Genomic DNA, 17928 nt, shown 5'->3' with positions numbered 1-17928 from the left:
ATTTCATGTTTTGACTTTGTAGGAAAATATCCTGGTTTGTAGGAAGTGCACACTAAAAGTTTTGAGGGTGAGGGCATAACAGGTTGGTTACTCTCAAATGGATCAAAGGAGGGCATTTCTTTGTTACAGCGAGTCCAACTTTTCTGTAAGTTTGTTTCAAAATTACACACATAAACACTGCTAAGTTGGGACATTCTTAAACAGTTATCTGACTTATCAGTGTCTTGGGGTAGGGGCTAGGCAAAATGTGATCAATTATAAACTACTGTAATTCAAATCTGCTTTTGAAGAATCCTCTTCTCATGTGTAGGCCTAGAACACCTGTTCACCATGTTGGCAGAATATAGTACCCGGTGGTTTCAAATGTATCTTCTAATGGGAAAGCATGAGCTTTTTGCAACCTGCTTACTGTGGAAACAAGTGGGTAGGGAAGATGTCAACTACCTGGGGACCTTTTGAGAAAGCCTGTATGTGAGGCCTATGTTGCTTGTGTTTGTATCAGGAATACCCGATCATGCCTGATGGAGATGGTTCACTATTACCAGAATATAAATTTATCTTTTAGTTTGGAGAAGCGTTTCAGTCCCAGCACTAATTCCTTGTATTTCTAGCTGATACAGAGAGATGATTTCCTGTTAGACTTCCAAGGCTGTTAGGTCCCTTTTTGTATGCTGATTGTGAATTATCCATTCGAGCCAGACATGTGTAATTGGAGTAGAATTACTGATACACTCAAGAAAGCAGAACTTATAAATTTGTCTAAAGCAGCCTAATGCCATAGCACACAATTTAATGTTCTCTTTTTTCCACTGGGCAACTGATGAATACACCAGTGTCAGGTTATGAGCCATCGTTGGCCAAGGGGAAAATCTCCGGACCTTTCATTAGTGGCCAAAAGAAGTGAATGAGAGCATCAAGTACATGGATCTAGGCTAATTCCATTTTTTTGTCTCTCTCCCTCTCATTCTCTTTAATTTCAAATTTTAGATAATGGGGAGGAGAAAGACAAAAGCTAGTAAGGCACATAGAAAGCTTTTGTCCTTAACTCTATGCAGGGCAAGCATGGCTAATAGATGCTTAGGATAATAATTTTCCAGGGCTATATTTCCGAAGTGGTTAGGTGTTTTTCTGATAATCCAAATGGTATCTCAACATTTTCAGGAGGTATTAAAATAAAATTAAATGTGACTTTGCCACATTTAAGAAGTTATCCCGGGGTGCCTTTGTGACTTAGTCAATTAAGCACCCGACTTCGGCTCAGGTCATGATCTCACAGCCTGTGGGTTCAAACCCTGCTTCAGGCTCTGCGCTGGCAGCTCAGAGCCTGGAGCCTGCTTCAGATTCTGTGTCTGCCTCTCTCTGCCCCTTCCCTGCTCCTACTCTGTCTCTCAAAAATAAATAAAAGATAAAAAAACAAATAAGTAAAAAATTATCCTAAGTAAACTAAGTTCATTCAGGAAATATTTACTGCCTACTTTATGCCAAGTATTGTACTAGACACTTGGATACAGAAATATGCAGCCCTTGCCCTCTTAGACCTCCTAATTTAGAAAGGAAGATAGACAGTCAATTTATAATTTGTAAGATGGTGTAATGAATTCTCACAAGGGAGCACACACCAAGAAAAAAATACATTTGATGTTATTTTCACATGCTTGGCTTGTAGTAAATACCCAACAATGACAGCTGTTATTATTTCATGTGCTTTTACTCTCCTTGCTGCTCACTAAGCACCAGCACCACTGTCCCTTCAGGAGAAATCTGTAATTAGGGATAAGAAGTGAACAGAATGTAGCTACTAACCCTCTAAGCTATGGAGAGAAGGGAAAGGCTGGTCGTGGGCAGGCTGTGGAGTGGGAATCTGAGGCCTTACCTGGTTCATCTAAGAATGTCTGTTAGCTGATAGGTTACAGAAGGGAAGAAGGTTTGTGCCCTTGGTTCTCTGCTGGCTGTGCAGGTACTCAAGTTCAGTTCTGTAAATTGATTTGAACAGCAGTAACACGAGTGGATCATTAAACATTTGTACTGTTTTGCTTTGTTTCTCTATCTCTTCATGTAGAAGTGTATTTGTGTGAATCTCTTCTTGCCTGTTCAGTCATTCCAGCTTTCTTCTCCAAACCCTGTGTGTTGACTATAAAATGTGAATGCGCTGTAGTTCAAAATGCAGTAACAAATAGGTGTTTGTTCTTCAGGCATTTCAAATCCCCAAGACCTCTCAACCTGCCACAGGTGGGGGTGTCCCCATTCTCCTCTCTGGCCTGTGGGTGGGTGGAGCCACCCGCCTGCCCTTTTGGGGGCTTTCTGGTAACACCCTCAATTAATTCTCACCATATAGCAATACCTACAGCTGCTGACTCTGGGCTGTTGGCATTCTCCATGCAGCCAAACCCCACTCTGTGATAATGACAGTGTGTGCCAGCACGCTTCTGCAGTGACTCAGGAGACAGGGTGGCCAGCAAAGCAGCCTCTTTGTGGGAGTGGATTTTGAGAAGTGCTAATTCCGCGGCGGTTTGGAGATATTAATATCGTGCTGGCAGCAGATAAACAGGCAGCAGAGGGGCACATAATGAGAGAGAATCAGCCATAGCATCTTTTCCTATTTTCTCTACCCTCACATATTCTGTTCTTCTTTTAAAAAAGTAATTTCCTGGGTTTCGATGAAGAGAGCCCTTCAGTGGCTTAAATATGCACATAGGGTGGTTAGTCCAGTCACCAGCATCTCGAGTCTGAGGTTCTAAGAACACCAGTGTGTTAAGAGTTAACTACGTTTCCAAACAACACTAGATGCTAGCATATGGTACGGTAGCCTATTGCTTACCCTACCTCCTCCCTGAAGGGCAGTCAACCAGATGGTTTGAGTGGGGCCTTTGGTGTAACTATGACAGGCACAAAGGAAGATATAACCACCACTCTCCCCCAACAGTATCATGCCTCTTGTCTTCCAGTGCTGGCTACAGGTAATTTTTGAAAATTCGGTTTTGCAGTTTGCAGCTTGTTTTTGCTTCACATCAAAGGTTCCTTTCCAGCTTGGGGAGGAACCAGGCGGATCTGCCGCATTAGTTGTCTGAGCGTCATTTCCAGTGTACGCTCTAGTTAGAGTACGAACCACGTGACACCTCGTATTCTACTGAAGAAAAGAGGATTCAACACATTCGAGAATTGCTTGAAGCAGGAGTCTACTTAGAATATTCCTGTAGTCCTAAAAGGACTTTTATCTGGAGTATTGCTTCAAAGCTGCTCATCTCAGATTTTACATGTTTTGCTTTATTTGTTCCCCCATCTCGTGCCATTTCTTCATAATGGACTCTCATTCCACCACAGTAACCCTCCCTCCCAAATCCATTCATAGCCTTACCTTCTAGAAGCCCCCTTTAGTGGGAGAACCACTGTCAGGAGTTCTGAGGAGAAGAGAATTACTGGGGGTGTTATGTTAAACTAACTTTTCTAACATTGCCAAGCTGGAATAAGGCATTTTCTAGTTATACTATAGGCTAGAAAGGAGATTTTAAGAAATTTAGGTCATGCTTTTATGTGCTCTGTTTTTTATCTGTGTGCTTGATATTTTAGAGCAGACTTTTCTTGAGGGTAGTGGCTTGTTTATAACATTCTGTAAATAGCCCTGTCTAATGTGGGCTTTTTACAGATATTTTCTGCTGGTTCTTATGTATGGATTGATATAGCATCTGACTGTAGTAACCAGAAAGATGCTGAGCTAGGGAACTTTGTTATTCTACCTTTCATTTGGATTTCTAGCCTTAACAACTGACTGGTCTTGAAATCCTTGGCTTCTCCCTCCCCGTGTCAGGATGCGTTAAGACCTCCAGGTGCTAACTGTTATTATTTCTGTTGACTGAGCCCCATGTGTACCTCTAGTGCTCACTGACCTATCTTTTCTGTTGCAGAAACATTGCTGAGGCCCTCGTCAGCAAAGGCCTAGCCACAGTGATCCGATACCGGCAGGATGATGACCAGCGGTCCTCGCACTACGATGAACTGCTTGCTGCAGAGGCCAGGTGAGATGAGTAATTATTAAAGTGAACACAGTGGGACCCACAGCCCCACTTTTTTCTTTCCCACTATCCTGCCCATCCCTGAGCAGAATGTAATGGCAAGCAGTATGCTGGGAAAGCTTATAGTATGCTTTTGTCCCAGTTTTTCCCCATCAGAAGAAAAGGGGCACCCTCGAAATGTGCTGTGTAACCTTGATGAAGTACTACTTGGGCCTCCGTTGTTTTTAAATCTGCAAAATAAGCATATATCAGATATGATCTTATTTAGATGTAAATAAGATCTCACTCCTAGGTGAGAACATAATTGTATAAGATATTTTTACCACCACCATCCTGTCATTCCCTGGGACTAACAATGAATCTCCGCCTCTGTGTGCAGGACATTTGCCTCAGGTTCTTACCTCCAGAGACCTCTGCTCCCCAGCCCCTCCCATTTATCACCTCTCAACCTTTTGTCATGTACAAAGGAAATGAAAACATTTATTAGGAAATGAGTTTTGGTTTCACACTTCTGACAGCTGGCAGGAGAGCACTTGAGAAGCCTTGTGACATTTTACTCTTGTCCTTGATCCCTGTGGCCGGTTGCCCCAAGGACATGCGTACTGCTCAGAGTTATTTCTTACCAGTGACATTGCTTATGGCTCTTACTCACAGAGACTTCTGTCACTGGGTGGTGCTGGTAGTTTAGTGATTCCCAGATTTCCCAGGAAAGAGCAAAAAACGAGCTTCTCTTGGTGAACTGACTTGGGTAGTTCAGCAGACTGTTTGGTCTCAAACAAAATATAGCCCATATTTCAAAGAGGTGCATGCCGCACTCAGCCACTTACTTAGTTCTAGAAGTTTGGTAGTTACCAGGCTGTGCTCTACAGTTTGAGGGGGAATGGGTTTGGGCACATGTTATCTATACTTCAGACTTCATCATTGAGATCACTTCTTTTGCTCTTTGGCCCAGAACATTGCCCTGATATGTGACATTTACCTCTAACACTGTGTCACATCCTGATGGATAGAGCATCTGTCGAATGTCACACAGAATGTCAGCTAAGAAATCAGTCTGTCAGACTGTTGTGGCTTTTTGGATTCTTTCTTGTGGGCTTTTCCCAATAGGCCCTGTCTAAAATCTGATTCATGAACACAAAGAGTTCAGCGAAAACACCGATATCTTTGGTTATTTAAGGTACTTTAATGGCCAGCATAAAATAACATGATATATGGTCCATAATTGGTGTTTCTCTTAATCCTTCCTCACTTCCTCCTCCTTGACCTGCCTATATTATCACTAAGGCAGCCTGGCTGAAAGAACCCATAGGGGGACATGTGGGTTCATATCTCTGAGTACTATTTGATAACATAGCTCTTCTAGGAAATGGACAGTAATTACACTGTACTTTGGTGGGACTCGGAGGGTGAATCTGTGCTCAGCCTATGGGTGGGCTCAGCCAGGCCTAGTGGTAACTTGAAAAATAGGTTTATGGATTCCCAGCATAGCAAGAGCACTAAGCAACACAGTAGGATCTAGACTCCTGTTTTCTGCCCCTGGGTCACTCTGCCACTACTGAATATTTGTGACAGGCGGATAGATAGACATGAAAATAATTTGCATAGATGCTCTGGAAAGGGAGTCCACAAGAGGCTTTCTGTTTCTTTTTACCTTTTTTTTTTTTTTTGAAAGTAAGCTATACATACCCAATGTGGGGGCTTAAACTCACAATTCTGAGATCAAGAGTCGCATGCTCTACCAACTAAGCTAGCCAGCTGCCCTAACAAGCTTTCTTACGCTGTTGGAAATAGCTACGTCATGCTAGTTTAATGAGTATGCATAGATGGTGACATTTGTACAGATTATGTTGTAAATATTTTCAGTTTTTATTTAAATTTCAGTTAACATACAGTATAATATTAGTTTCAAGTGTACAATATAGTGATTCAACACTTCATACATCACCTGGTGCTTGTCACAAGTGTACTCTTTAATCCCCGTCACCTATTTAACACACCCTCCCACCCACCCACTCTGCTCACCATCAGTTTGGTCTCTGTAGTTAAGAGTCTGTTTTTTTGTTTGCCTCCCTCTTTCCCCCACCCCTTTGCTCATTTATTTTGTTTCTTAAATTCAACATATGAGTAAAATCCTATGGTATTTGTCTTTCTCTGACCAAATTCGCTTAGCATAATACTCTCTAGCTCTCGCCGTGTCATTGCAAGTGGGAAGGTTTCATTCTTTTTTATGGCTGAGGGATATTACATCGTGTATTTGTCCACCACTTCTTCTTCATTCATCAATCATTGGACACTTGGGCTGTTTCCATAACTTGGCTGTTGTAGATAATGCTGCTCTAAACATCAGAGTGCATGTATCCCTTTGAACTAGTATTTTTGTATTCTTTGGGTAAATACCTAGTAGTGTAATTGCTGGATTATAGGGTAGTTCTGTTTTTAACTTTTTGAGGAACCCTCCATTCTGTTTCCCAGGATGGCTGCACCAGTTTGCATTCCCGCCAACAGTGCAAGAGGATTCCCCTTTCTCCACACCCTCACCAATACCCGTTGTTTCTTGTGTTGTTGATTTTAGCCATTCTGACAGGTGCAAGATGATCTCTGTTTGTAGTTTTGATTTACATTTCCCTGATGATAAGTAATGTTGAGCATCTTTTCATGTATCTGTTGACCATGTGTATGCCTTCTTTGGAGAAATGTCTATTCGTGACCCTGCCCATTTTTTATTTTTTTTTATTTATTTTTTTTTTCTCAACGTTTTTTATTTATTTTTGGGACAGAGAGAGACAGAGCATGAACGGGGGAGGGGCAGAGAGAGAGGGAGACACAGAATCGGAAACAGGCTCCAGGCTCCGAGCCATCAGCCCAGAGCCTGACGCGGGGCTCGAACTCACGGACCGCGAGATCGTGACCTCCTGCCCATTTTTTAATTGGATTGTTTGTTTCTTGGGTGTTGAGGATAGTGAAATTTTTTAACTTTGAGGTTTTAAGAAGAAAACAGCCTCTTTAGCACTCATTTTAAGCGGAATCAATGTAACAACATGCTTGTCTGCTAAAGCAGTGAGCAGCCTAGAGATAATTGTGTTGAGCCATTGCTTTCAGACTGATGGTAGAAAAACCGGCTTCGGGGTCATTGCAGTGTTGCAGGTTGAGTAAACAGAGAGGAATTAACCACTTCCCCAAACCTGTGAGGCACTGCCATAAGGCAGTACAGACCTCATAAAAATTTAGGAGAAATGGCCAGTGTGAACTGTGAGTCTTCCTTTAAAGCCGTATTGTTAGCGAGCCCCAGGAGGGCGGCCCTGTGCCATCTTCTAGACACTGACTCCCAGCGAGGTGAATGAAGATCCGAGAAAGACTGGAACACCTGCCAGATGGGAATGGGGGTTTTGTAGCTATTAAAAAATAGTTTCAGTGCAGAACGTACCTTCCCCCCTTTTTAGTGGTAGAGTTGACCCCGCTTATTTAAGACCACCTGTTTTCTGGCACTCCGCTTTATTTTAGTTTGCTTTTGCTTTGAAAAGCACTCCCTTCCCCCATGATACTCTCCCCATATTGCCTTAGCGTTCTTACTTGGTTCTGTCACGATACAGCATGTCAGAGCTCGTTTTACGTGCTTCTGCTGCCCCTTATCCTGCCTGTCCATTGAATATTATCTGCGGGTAGGGTTATTTTCCCCTAGATAGATTAGCTGTTTTTCCAGTTGAACTCTGCCTTATAATTTTATGCCCCTGTCTATGCAGATCCTTCACCTCCCTGCTTAGTGTCCTCTGCAGATCTCATTAGTGAGATGTTTACTCCTTTCCTGGGCCCTGAATAGAACCCCTAAACAAGAATGGCTTCGGTGTTGACCTCGAGTCTCTCACCGTATGGACTGTCACTTAACTGTCTTTTGATTATCACCCTTCAGCTACTTTTTAGTCTTTGGTGATTGTCTGCTGAACCCAGCCAATTTGAATTAATTTCCCAAGTCCAATTTCTTGAGGTACTGTATCTAATGCTTTAGCAAAAGCCAAATTAGTAACATCTGCTATATTCCTATCAGTCTTTCATCCTGGAACTTGTTGGGTAAATAATATGTGGGCGAAGGTAACGAAGCAAGCCCAGTACTTTATGTTAGCCCTTCCCCACGAGGGTGTTGACTCCAACAGATTACTTTGTCCCTGACCCCTGGCGTCCTGTCGCCGGGGCTGTCACTAGTGGTATTGGCAGTGGCACACAGTGCTCTTCCTTGGACTTTGCTTTCCACGGCACTGCTTGGCCATTAATCCTTTTAGAGAAGCGTAAGCTTTGGGGAAAGGGCAGCCTGCTAACTCAGCGGACTCCTTGGGTCAGCGCAGCACAGGAGTTGATGAGCTTTCTCGGGGCTCTGCAGCCACTGCTTCCCCCGCAAGGGGGTATATTCTGCCGTCCTTCCTCAGACCATCTGATTGGAGCTCAGGGAGTGATGTGTTATGTGCGTCCTGGGAAGCCAGGAAAGAGAGAGAGGAAGAAGAGTTTGAAGTTTGCCTGTCGCTTTCAGACCTGTCCACCTTACCTGCCAGAAACAGGCTCACACCACTTAGGCAACTGTGTTCAGTGTGCCGACCCTTTGAGGCCCCTTCATTCACATGCCTCTCAGCCTTTGGGAAACCCTCATTATGTCTCAAATCCCTGGCATATTTGGAGGAAAGCACATGTTTTTTGTTGAAAGGATGAATAAACCCCTAATCCCAATAGGCAGCTTCCTTTCCACTTTAGTTGTCTGTCATCGGCTGCCTCCTCCCTCATTACCTTGTGTCCTGGCAAGATAAGGTTTTGGCATTTTGCTGGTACTCTCCCACCTTGCTTCTCTCATGGACTCCATTGAAAAATTGTTGATTTTTTTCCCCCAGAGTTCTAAGAGCTCCAGTGTGTGTGCTTCGTGTTTTTAATTTAAAAAAAAAAACAACAACCTTCTATACAGCTGACCCACACTTTGTGTTGACACTCCTGTACTTGGTTCCCCCTATTAGGGTCCTCGTATGGGCTCCTTTGAGAGTCTGATGCATCATTTCTTTTCAGCACCATCCTAATTTTTCATCCCCATATTGACTTTCCAACATTTTCTGTTCCCATTTTATTTCAGTATTTCTCACTCAGCTGGCTCCCTGAATTACTTGGCTTGATGGGTGTTCTAAACTTAAGGTGGGACTTTTGACTCCTTCAGAGAATCTGTCTCGTATCCTTTTGAGGTATTTCCAAGATACTGAGTCATTATTGGGACCCTTCTCATTTTCTCTCCTATTCTAGCTTGTGTATTTGATATGACACATCCAATTTAATTTGAAGTGGGCCAGAATGTGAATTTCCTTAGTGTTCTAAGAGGTCTTCCAAGTGGGGTTTTGCTGAGCTTGTTATGGGCACTGAAGATGAGCTGGTAATGCTTGGAGTCGCATCAAAGCCTGGCTGTGTGCCTTGTTTTCCTTGGATGTCCAGACCCGGAGGATATCATCTGTGTACACTCTCCTAAAGTTACCAGTAACTTTATTTAAAAACGTAATATTTTTAAAATTTCCTAGAAACTGTTAGAATCTGCAGCTTGTGGCAGGAAAACACAGAAGTTATGTTAGCTCAGTGTTGGGACTTTATTCCTTTAAGGCACCTTTTACTTCTAAGATTTTGTGATTTCAACATAAGGATGTATATATTCAGAAAAGAAATTGATGCCCTGGCTTGACTGTTGGAAAGCAATTGCATCGAACAGTCTAGTGTCTGAGCAGACTTAAATGAATTTAGATTCATTCTGGACATGCATAATGAGGTTAGGGTTATCTCGGGAGAAGAAAAAAGGGCAGGCTCTCCCTTATCTTTCGGTGTGTATTCTCTGTCTCACCCGGCACACTGCAGACTTAGAAACCTGGCGCTGTCCCCGTCGTTGAAAGGCGAGCACAGCCTGCCCCCGCTGCAGCTCCGCCGGGGCTCCCTGTCTCCCCAGTCTCCACACGGACTCATTTTTCTCATTGAACAAACCTTGCAACATGCCCTTGCCTCAAAAATGAAAACAAAACAGCTAGTGCTCCTGCCTTGCTGACTTTTGCACGTCTAATCTCCAAACCCCATAAACACCAGCCCTTGATTAAAATCCTATCCAATAGCTTTTGTGTTTGCCTAGTATGGTTGACAGCTCCCTCCCTGTTGCAGACTTCTCTCTCCTTGAACCTCTAGGAAATCTGTGCTGGCATTGCCGTCACAGACTGGTCAGAAGGCTAGAACTTGCTCTTTCCTGGGCCAATATCAGTTAGCCATTTCAGAGAGAAACTGAAGTAACATTCTCTCTGGGTGATGCAGTTACTGGGGGCTGAGAGGGGCTTACTAATGTCCGTGCATCTCCACTGAAGGGCTTTCAGTACCACTGACAAGAACCGCAGGTACCACAGGAGCTGCAGGTCTCCTACTCCTGATTTAACCGTAGCAGCTCCACTTTTTCCCTGACTTATAGGAGTTTTTCCCCAAAATTTTGATAGGTGAAAAAAAGAAATTTTCAGCTGTTTCTTGGAAAAAATACAAAACTTTTGGACAAGGTCCCTTCTCTCTGTATGTTTAATTTAACTGGCATTTACAGTATTGGTTCTGAATGAAATGTGAAGACTTAACTCACCAGCACTTTCCATTGCTACGTTAAAACCTCTGGCTTTAGGATTTTGAAATGGAAGAGCTCGGCACTGCTGGTTTGACACAGTTCCGATTTGTTAAATCTCTTAATAAAAATCAAGTTTCATCTCTATACCAATCCAGTGAGAAAATTGATGTTGAGTTGTATGTTTTGAAATTTTAAAACTAATAAATCCTATCACAGTGTATAGATTATATGAGTTAACCAGTTCTCGAAGAAAACAAATCATTCCTCTCCTGGGAATAGTTGTTCAAGGCAGGTTTATCTTGGATGTGATGGCTTTGCATTCATTTCTTCTCTCCATTCTCATTTTCTTGAGTATATCCTGGGTCCCAGGCATTGGGGATAATAGTAATGAAGAAAAAAGATAATAGACTCAAGCCTTACAAAGCATGTAATCTCAGAGGGACCGACGTTAAATAACTTTAATAATACCTCTGGATATTGCGATTTTCCTATTTCTTCTCTTTTCCTCCTGTTTTCTTAGCCCCTCCTCTTTTCTCCCTGTCCGTTATTAACACTGCCTGCCTTACATTTTCTTTTATTCTATCTCTCATTTCTATTAAATTTTCCCATGAGAGCATTTCCCTGAAATTCATCTCTTCTATCCAGCCTCTGTTCTTATCTTTTTGAGAGTTTAATGGTACAGCTTTAAATAAACCAAGATTTCTCACTTTCAATCTAATGACCTCAACAAATGAAAATTTCTCTTTGAATAAAACTAGGTCCTACTGAATATTGTTAGAAACAGAGCTTCGATTGAAAGTTTTCTTCTTTCCTTTACTGTTTAGTCGTAGAATTGTGTAATCGAGGTGTCGTTGGGTTTTTAGCCCGAGTATCCTAGAAAGCTGGAGCCCGGTGAATGATCTGTACTCCCCACTCAGCTGCACTACGTCATGCCTGTGCAGGTTGGAGGCCAGCACAGAGAAAGGGGCTGCTCTTTCTCCTCAGTATCCTAGCGGCGTCCTTTCTTTTTTGACCCTGGAAGTATACACCCGACTACATGTTGTCTTTGCAGTTAGGTGTCATGGTTATGAGGTTGTTCGTGGGATTCAGCACATGTCAGTTGGGGGGTGGTTCACTGTTGGGGAATAGGGTAGACTTGCTATTACAAGTAGATGCCGTAACGGAAAATGCATGAAAAGAACTGGTGTGGGGAAGTGATTTGACGATACAGCTGAATGTGGGGGAAATTTAGCTTTTCCCTTTCTTCAGAGAAGATGATGCACTCAACATCCAAATAGCAGTAATCAATCTGCATTTAAAGCAACACAAATGGCTACTTCGAGAGAGCTGTGTTTCCAGATAGTTTTCTCCCTCAGGATATTAGGAGGATCTGCTCAGCCTCTTTATTGTATCCTTCTCTTCCCTCCCTGCCCCCAGTTCCTTCTGGTAGAACTCAAGCTGTGAGATATCTTGATGACCACTGTGAGGGGTTGGGGACGGTTGGAACCCGTTAGGGGTTTTTTTGCTATGTTATACACAAAGCCCCGGCTGGTTCTACAGGTCAGGGTCAAATAATGAACTCATAATAAATCTTCCTCGCCCAGTCTTGGCTGTAATCATTGGTGTGCTCTGGTTATATTCATTCAGAGGAAGTTCTGGAGTTATCTTTCTAGGTAATCCGATTTGTCTGCACATACCACAGAGTGGCTTACCTTCTCACTGTCCTCTTGGCTAAGAGGCTCGTGCTCCTTTCACACAACACCTAAATATGTGGTTTCAAACAAAAAAACATTTGAAGACTATCTTATTGGAAATGTAATTTTAATCCAAAATGAATTGTAACAGTAAAGTGAGAACACTTGACATTGACCCTTGACTCTTTCGAATGCCTTACGAGTTGACTCCCTAACCCATTGGTTCTCAAAGTATGATCTTCCGACCTGCAATGCCATGCTCACTTAGAAACTTTTTATAAAGGTGAATTTACAGACTTCCCCCAAATTTCCCCCACCCCAGACCTATTGAATCAGAAACTCTGGAGTTGAGTCCCAGCAATCTCTTAGAACATACACCTTGGGGGATTGTGGTACACACTAAAATTTGAGAAGCACTGCCCAATTCCTGACCACTGTAAAATAAGTCGAAATAGGTGTCCTTTTATGGAAGATTAATAATCTTTATTATAATTGGAATTAAGATCATGGTTCTCAGTAATAGAGAACAAGCCAGGGAATGGAGAAGCTTTGGATTCCTTTGGATTCCGCTGCCTCGTAGGGCCTTCTCTGTGATCACGGCCGTCCTTGTTCTCCGTCAAGCCAGGTAAACAGCTGCCTGTTCCCTTCGACTCTTGTCTCTGTCCCCTTCCTCATACTCTGCATTCATGGCTCCTTAATTTGATTCCTTCAGGGTAGCCTCCACCAGCTCTTGGCTAATTTAATGTGAAGTCATCTCGAGGGTTGCTGTGCTTTGCTTGATTTGGCTCATCTGCAATGTCAGGTGGTTGAGTGGGTTGGAGAGCTGAGTCTCTATTACCAACATCCCTATCCTACTTTTGCTCTAATCCTTGGAAATCTCTCAGGATGACTGTAGTTGGAATAATTAATCACTGATACATCAATGTGCAGAATTTTATAGCTGCTTGTGAAGAGGAAATCTGCTTCATAGTTTTCTTTGCAGGATTCTTTGCATCTAAATTTCTTATAAACTCTCTTGTGCACTTTTGTTTTATCTTAGGCTGCCCCTGACTCTCCCCCTCCAGCTTTGGGCACAGAAGTTCAGAAGAATTACTTCCCATTCCTCTTGCTTCTGCATCAGGTTCAGAGAGCCAGATCTCTAGTGGAACAGCAATGAATCTTTCCTAGTAGGTCCCAGTAAATGTAGCTCACATTGGAAAAACCATTTTCTAAACAGTGAGTCTGTTGCTTTTCACTCAGTCAAAAGACACATTAAAGCTTTCTCTGATTTTTTTTCTTTCATGTTACAGTGACAAATATTTCATCAAGTACATTGGGGATAAAAGCAAACACATGGTTTCGTGGGGATCTGGATGAGCAATTAAATCATTACAAATATAGTTGTAAGAGTGGAGATAAGGTAGGTATCTGGGAGGCATAGGGAAGAAGCACCTAAATCAAAGAGGTCTTATCCCCTGAGTCCATGAGGTGAGGCATGTTATGCTGGTTCACCTTTTGGCAAAAGGAGATGGAAACCACTATCAATATTTGTTGCCTAATGACACAGTGTATGTGTCCACTTGTATGAATTTATCCTAAAGAATGATTGGGCAAGCACCCAACAGTTTATTTAAGTTATTCCTGGGGCACCTGGGTGGCTCAGTCGTTGAGCCTCCGACTTCTCAGGTCATGATCTCACAGTTTATGAGTTCGAGCCCTGTGTCAGGCTCTGTGCTGACAGCTCAGAGCCCGGAGCCTGCTTCAGATTCTGTGTCCCCCTCTCTTCTGCCCCTCCCCTGCTTGTGCTCACTCGCTCGCTCTCTCTCTCTCTCTCTCTCTCTCTCTCAAAAATGAAAAGAAAAAAAAATTTTTTTAATTTTAAGGAAAAGTTACTTCTCATGACATCATTTATAATAGTATTATATTCACATAAGCAGCTAGCAATAGGTGATCAGTTAAATTATGGAGTTTGCATCCATGTGATGAATTTATCTTCAGCGATTAAAATGATGTAAAAAGTAACATAAGGAAGTATTCATTTCGTTATCATTTCTAGCAGAAAAAGACGACAAAACTGTCCCGCAATTTTCTTTCTTTTTTAATGTTAGTTTTGAGAGACAGAGCATGAGTGGGGGAGGGGCAGAGAGAAGAGAGAGACCTAGAATCCAAAGCAGGCTCCAGGCTCTGAACTGTCAGCACAGAGCTGCACGCGGGGCTCAAACTCAGAGACCACGAGATCATGACCTGAGCTGAAGTCAGATGCTTAACTGGCTGAGCTACCCAGGTGCCCCTGTTCTGCAATTTTCTTAAAGTATAAGTGGATGGGTGTGTGTATCAGCACTTAGAAACTATGTCAGTGGTGCTTCCATCTTGGAATAAAATTATGGATCGTTTCACCAGTTTTTATTTCTAATGGCCATGTATTGCCTTTGTGATCAAGAAAGTTTTAAAAGCAGTTATCGTTGGGGCAGTTTTGAGCTGTCATTGCTTCTGATCTGACCCTTTTTTGTGGCCTTGTCCTTTCAAAAAGACTTTAGACTGATACTGACCATTTCTACCCAGCTCTCCCAGTCCTTTGGTCCTAATCTAGGACAATGGAGTTTGCTTGTATTCCCCGGCAGTCTAGCACTGGGATAGCTCTTCTCTGATAGTCGGCTGACATGGAGCTCACAATCTGCCTCCCTCCCCTACCCCCCTTACCTAAGCTCTGCAGATCTGTTGTCACGCCTGGCGCAATAGCGTGTGTCTTGGTTTCTTCTTATGTTAGTTTTAGATGAGATGATGGCTAAGAGTTCTTTGTTATTTGCTTTAATGCCTCATAATACCTACTGACTCATTAGTCTGCCTGCCTCCCCTTGACCATAGGATTCAGTTTTCTCATTTCCAGTCTGTGTGCTGTCCATCTTTTCTGTCTCTCTTATCAGTAATTCTGATTTCGTTGAAAATCCAGCTGCATAATCTTAGCACCCCCACCTACCATTGTGCACCTGTGCCTGCTCTGTATCTTATTTCCTGAGTGTCAGGACCCTGTTGTTTTCTCCAGCTGCCAAGGAACCAGTAGAAAGGCCAAAGGAATTGTTTATCGCTGCTGTGTTTCATTGATAATCTATATTTGGTTCATGCTGAAACACTGTATTCACCATTGTGACCTCAAGCACAGTGAGAGGTGCTTTAGAAGTTTAGCAAGTTATTTACTCTTTGTTCTGCTTTTTAACCTTTTCTGTTGGAATTGTTTTCTTTTCCTTTCAGTCATCTATCCGGTATTGTCTGGTAGGAATTTCATACAACCCTGCCACTTTGTTCTGTTTCATTGTTTATGGTGATCAGAGCTTTGCTCTCACTTCACTGCCCATCTCCTCTGGTCCTCGACGTACTTCTGCTTCTGTTCAGAGGCCAGGCTGTAAGCTCCTCTGCCTGCACCATTCCAGGGAGCAAAACCAATATGCCTAAGAATGGGAGCATAGATCATGAAACTGTATCCAAGAGAGTCAGCAAGCCTCACTCTTTTGCCCTACAGTCACTTGGGCGTTATCCTGGTCTCCAATTTGAAATATTTTCAACATTCTGCATTAGTCAGTCACCAGTCATTTGTTCAGCTTTACTTGGCAAACAATAACGGAACTGGATGACCCTGAGTTTATAACGATGTGAACATAGCCTCTGTGTCAAATACCATCACAAATCTTACGGACGGACTCCTAACCCTCAAAGGGCCTATAAGAAATGAAGAGGAGCACATGGTGAACTTTGAAAGTAGCGTGTTACCTTCCATGATGGCGTGCTGACCCGAGTGACACGCGCACTCACATTGATAAAATGTAATGACTATATATATTTGAGTACGATTCTACTATCCTTTCATAGAGACGCCCAGCATACAAACTGCAGCTTACCTAGGACCCTAGGTTAAGTATCACTGATGTGGTAACTGATTAATGCTTGGGGCGAGCTTGTTGCTACGGATACATTATAACTCTCTTCATTCTGTAGTTCAGACCTGCCTGGGCACATGTAATGAATAACTTTCACTCATGAGGCCTGGAGACAGTGGGCCTACTTGGATGGGAAGGAGTAACACGGGAAGCATGTGAAGACATAAACTGCGAATGTATGGTAGAGGCCCACAAACACCAAGCATTGTATTTCTCGCTGGACATCACAGGCCGGTGGTCTTTGTTTTGGGTGTAAAAGGAAGGCAGCAGAATGGCGAAATGGATTTTTCTGGGGAAGTCGTGCAGCAGTGTGTGCAGTCAGATCAGCGTGACGTGCAGTATCAAAAGGGATTGAGCCAGTGAAAAGTTTCCTGATGTTGGGGCGCCTGAGTGGCTCTTGTCAGTTAAGCGTCCAGCTCTTGATTTTGGCGCAGGTTATGCTCGCACGATTTGTGAGAGCTGGCTCCATGCTGGCAGCGCAGAGCCTGCTTTGGGATTCACCCCTCTCCCTCTTTCCCTCTCAGCTCCTCCCCCTGCTTGTGTACACATGTTCTCTCCCTCTCTCTCAAAATAAATATTGAAAACAAAAAAAAAACCTGTTTAAGTTTCCTGATGTTATCTTGGAATAGATTGCTGAGGACCTGGCACACTAGGGTTACAAAAGGACCAAGTGAGTACAGATAGGACGGAAGAGGGGGGCCTTGGTGGCTCCGTCGGGTGAGCATGTGACTCTTGATTTGGGCTCAGGTTAAGATTGCACGGTTCGTGAGATGGAGCCAGAGCACGCGGTCCGCTTGAGATTCTCTCTCCCTCTCTTTCTGCCCCTCCCCTGTGCACAATCTCTCTCTCTCTCAAAATAAAGAAATAAACCAAAAAAAAAAAAGAAGAAGAAGGAAGGAAGTATTGGGTGTAGGTGATGAAGCCGAAGCAATTAAGAAACATTTTGGTTCCTAGTTACCGAGAAAGCGTTGTTAAAGGGAAATTGTGGATTCAGGAACTCCTGATCTCTCTCACTTCTACAGCCTCCCTTGCCTCATCATCCCCCTGCTACCTCTCTGTTATATGCCATTTCTATAATCCACCACTTTGTTTTCTTTAGATCTCTTTTATGTATGAAAGCAGTTGTTATGAAACTGTGTGGGAAGTTCCTGTTCCCCAGAAAAATTCACGTGTGTAATTCTACCCTTTCAGGGTAGTTTATAGATAGTCCCATCCTAAGTATGAGGCTCATTTAAGTCCCCCACTTAAGAATTCCTTTTTTTTTTAAGTTTATTTATTTGTTTTGAGAGAGAGCGAGCTAGTGAGCGAGTGGGGGAGGGGCAGAGAGGGCGGGAGAGAGAGAATCCCAAGCAGGCTCCACACTGTCAGCACAGAGCCCATTGTGGGGCTCGAACCCATGAAACTGTGAGATCATGACCTGAGCCAAAACCAAGAGTTGGATGCTTAACCAACTGAGCCACCCAGGCACCCCCCACCCCCCCACCCCAACTTAAGAATTTCTGATGAGACAACTGTTTTATGATTGGGTCAGGTTGAGTCTGACTGTAAAGCCTTGACTTTCTTTGTAATCACTCAAAAATATACATTCAAAATAACAGTCTACCACCATTGATTTGGAATTAAGACCGTGGTCCGTTTATGGCACAGGATGAACTGTTACATGTCATAACTGCCTTGGAGAGGTTTGGGCCCTAGGTTTTTCTGCCTTAGCATGGAATCCCAAAACCTTAGAGCAA

The 17928-nt window shown here is 43.1% G+C and overlaps 1 protein-coding gene across 1 annotated transcript in view; it reads left to right on the top strand.

Annotated features, from left to right (window-relative positions):
- Positions 1–17928, top strand: part of SND1 (staphylococcal nuclease and tudor domain containing 1) — a 425421-nt gene that overhangs the window by 228614 nt on the left and 178879 nt on the right. The window contains exon 13 of the mRNA XM_058724394.1: positions 3903–4013. Within this exon, the coding sequence (XP_058580377.1) occupies positions 3903–4013 (111 nt within the window). The remainder of the gene's footprint in view (positions 1–3902; positions 4014–17928) is intronic.

Source organism: Neofelis nebulosa, chromosome 4 (genome assembly GCF_028018385.1).
Source record: "Neofelis nebulosa isolate mNeoNeb1 chromosome 4, mNeoNeb1.pri, whole genome shotgun sequence".
Lineage (NCBI taxonomy): Eukaryota > Metazoa > Chordata > Mammalia > Carnivora > Felidae > Neofelis > Neofelis nebulosa.
This window is presented reverse-complemented; position numbering and strand designations above follow the sequence as displayed.